This window comes from Nicotiana attenuata, unplaced genomic scaffold (assembly GCF_001879085.1).
Source record: "Nicotiana attenuata strain UT unplaced genomic scaffold, NIATTr2, whole genome shotgun sequence".
Classification (NCBI taxonomy): Eukaryota; Viridiplantae; Streptophyta; class Magnoliopsida; order Solanales; family Solanaceae; genus Nicotiana; species Nicotiana attenuata.
In genome coordinates, this window is record NW_017690897.1 from 238 (window position 1) to 3,766 (window position 3,529).

At 33.5% G+C, this 3,529-nt stretch overlaps 1 protein-coding gene across 1 annotated transcript; it reads right to left on the minus strand.

Moving 5' to 3' along the window:
* Positions 1 to 2,096: 2,096 nt before the first annotated feature.
* Positions 2,097 to 3,148, minus strand: LOC109222491. Its single transcript, XM_019386845.1, has 2 exons — positions 2,642 to 3,148; positions 2,097 to 2,393 (listed from the first exon to the last, which is right to left on the minus strand). The coding sequence occupies exons 1-2, from the start codon at positions 3,146 to 3,148 to the stop codon at positions 2,097 to 2,099; spliced, it is 804 nt and encodes a 267-aa protein (XP_019242390.1).
* Positions 3,149 to 3,529: the final 381 nt, after the last annotated feature.

A 3,529-nucleotide genomic window follows, 5' to 3' on the forward strand; every position in this document is an offset into this window, starting at 1 on the left:
GAATATTATATTCTACTATCTTAGGAAGAAAGCGAAATATGGAATATGCCAATCAAAGTCACAACTACAGATACTCTTTTTAATAATATCATTCAAAGGGTTTAGGTGGGAAACAAGATCATTTGATTGATAGATCAGACGATATCATGGATATTGGGGTGTGTATCATTTCACAAGAGATGTTTTTACGTATATGACTCGCTACGTAGTCGAAAGCACAAAAAATGTTATTCAAAAGGTGGCAGAGGCATATGCTGTGTTGATCCCCCTATTTCTAGTTAGCATTGAATTTTAACCAAAGAAGTGACATTGTAGTACAAAATGGTCTGCACATGGGAAAGGAGTTGACTGATCCTTTTGAGATTGAACTGATTACAAATCTGCCAACACAGCAAAATTCGTAAGAATAGTTACTTTTTTTTTTACTTTGTTTTCCTCATTTATATTAACATTTTTCACTACTAATCGATTTTTATATTCTATTCATTTGTTTTATTTCAAAGATTGTGGAGTATATATTGCATACTTTGCTGAGTATATTATTGAAGATCTTCCAATCCCTGTTGCCAATTTTTATGTGGATGGTCTTCGAGCTAGGTTTGGTATACTATTGTGGCACTATGGGAGGAACAAGCAGTTGCATGGCGAATCAAGTGAATCTGAGGCTCCAGTAGCACCAAAAAAGACTCGTGGAAAGAAACCCAAGAAGTAGTATAGGTCTCTTTTTGGTTTTAGTTAATCGTAGCATGAAAACTTTGTAGGATTTTAATAGTTTTTGGAGAAGTATGGTATTTCGCATTATTATTGTAAAAATGCTAGCTTTTATAAGTGTTTTCTAGGAATACAATTTTAATAGTACAATATGTTGCTATAACTGTTTTAATGTTGGAATCTATCTTCAGTTTGTTTTATTAGGCTTTTCTTAGGCTTCTTCCATAAAGTTGTAGGTTTATTAGGAGTGCCTTTCGGAGATAGAATTTTGTCAGCACTTGAAGTCAAGCCATTAGTGTAGAACATGGCTGTTACAGCAACACTGTTAGTTCCTACTCCTACTGCCATTTGTAGTAGGAGGAGCATTGTTAGTTCATTGTAATACACCAGCAGAAGTTATTTTTGGAGGTGTATTTTTAAGGGAGTTACGACGTTCAAAAAGAGGAACTATGCTGTTATTTTGTTGAAGAACAGGGCGAGCATTGATTTGAATGAGAAGAAATATTTTTAGAAAGTGAACTAGTTTTGAAATTATATTGAGAGTAGTTGTTAGTTGTAGTTGAATCTAAGAAAATCTGTGCATAATTTGCATTGCTGCACCAGTTGTATTCTGCAAAGATTTTGGTTCAGGTATATTAGTGCAGTAGAATTATATACCAATCAGGTATACTGATATACCATTTGGGTATCACGTTGTATTTGAGTACCTTCTTCCCGCAGCAACTAGATGTAAGTACTGACATGAGTTGCAAAGTGTGCCAATTTTGTTGAGGAAGTATTTACAAATGTTGCATTTTTTGGTGCACCATTTGTATTTCTGCACATATTATGGTTTAGCCATATTAGTGCAATACAAGTATATACTAACAAGGTATACAAACATACCATTTGGGTATCAACTTGTATTTAAGTACTTGATGATGTACAATAACTGCATGTAAATGGCTTCCAATTTGTTATACTTCAATACTGACATGAGCTGCAAAGCGTGCCCATTTTGTTAACGATGTATGTACAAATATTGCATTTGGGGTACCACTTCTATTTCTATACATATTTTGATACCAATAAGGTATACAGATATACCACTTGGGTATCACATTTATATTTTAGCATCTTTTTCCTGCAGCAACTAGATGTAAATGCATCTCACTTTTATATACTAAAATAGAAAATAAACAGATTCTTATTGAATACACAAGTAGCCATATAAATTTTTTGCCAAAAAATAATTTGGCAAAGAATCATCATACCAAATATATGTCTAGTGCAAGACATGCATTTTATTTATTTGCAATTCAAATGATATGATTCTACGATATATGAGTTCTATAAAAACATTGAGCATTATATCAATCTCTCTTTCGAATATTTCGGCATGTTCTCTAGTTGTGTCCTTTTCTCCCGTATAGTGCACATGTAACTGTATTTCCTTCCCAGCCTCCTATGCCTTTCTTCTTTTTAGGTCTTCCTGGTTTGATTCTTCGTTTTGGTGGTAGTACCACCTGCGAAGAGACATGTTCTGGAATTTGCCACGTTGTTTCATCAGGCAAAGGATTTACTGGTATCTCATATGTTTTCAGCAAGTAGTCTATGCTATAGTAATCCGAGCAATACTTGTATGAATCCATATGGAATTTTTGTATAACTGCCATTGCATGTGGACATGGAATATCGTCTAGCTGAAACCTCCCACAAGTGCAATTTTTTCATGTAGGCGCACCACATTTCTCGTTTGGCCATCAATTATTAAATGTAAGAATTGATTTGATGACAACACCTAATATAATTTTTATTTAACAAAAGACATTAGCTATATGAAGTAATAGTATTTTTTTAATAACAATATTAAGTTGTTTAGTGAAATCACTAAGGTACAAAAGTAAAACTACAGTACATGCAATATTTTTATGATTCTGAAAATGCATACCGTCATCGTCTGTGATAAGATAGTATTATCTGCCAATATTTTTTCATACTTTGCACCAATCTTCATAAATGATTCCACTGCATCCTTCCGATTGGTGTAATTCCATTTCTGAATCAATATTGTCATAAAGTCAAGAAAGTTCACAACTGGGAGGTCTCTTGCGTGCTTGTTTGATGCATTTACTGATTTTGCAATATTCGATGTCATGGTCATGGTTCTATTTGCCTTGGAATGCGCCCGGGACCATTTATCATATCCAATATCCATCAGGTATATTTTCACTCTACTATCAATAGCTTCTAACTCTGCCATATGCATGTTGAATTCTTCAACAGTGTATGCTCTTGCTAACGCAAAGTATACTTCTTTGATTTGTTTTTGGCTCTTCCTGAAGTTTGTCTTTATGTTGTTCCACAGATGGAACATACATGCACAATGAGGTACTTCTGTATAGACAATTGAAGTTGCTCTCCATATACCATCATGCCTGTCTGATACAATGCACATTCCCTCTCTTTGTCCATAGGTTTCTCTGAATTGCATGAAGAACCACTCCCACGATGCATTGTTTTTTGAATCAACAATTGCATATGCGAGGGGTAAAATTTATCCTGTAAACCCAAAAAAAAAAAAAATATCAATTACAACACACAATATTAATTTAGCATTTCATATAGTAGTATAGTCATAGGTAGGTGCAGGTATGTAGCAAAATAATTATATACTCTGTTGGTATACTTGTATACCATACTAGTATCATATAATATTTGAAAATCTTTTTTGTTTCTTTAATTGAATGTAATTGGATTGTATTTTTAAAATAATAAAGTAAATTATTCAATACTGATTCTCAGACAACTTTTTTCCTTACCCTCTGCGTCTTGCGTG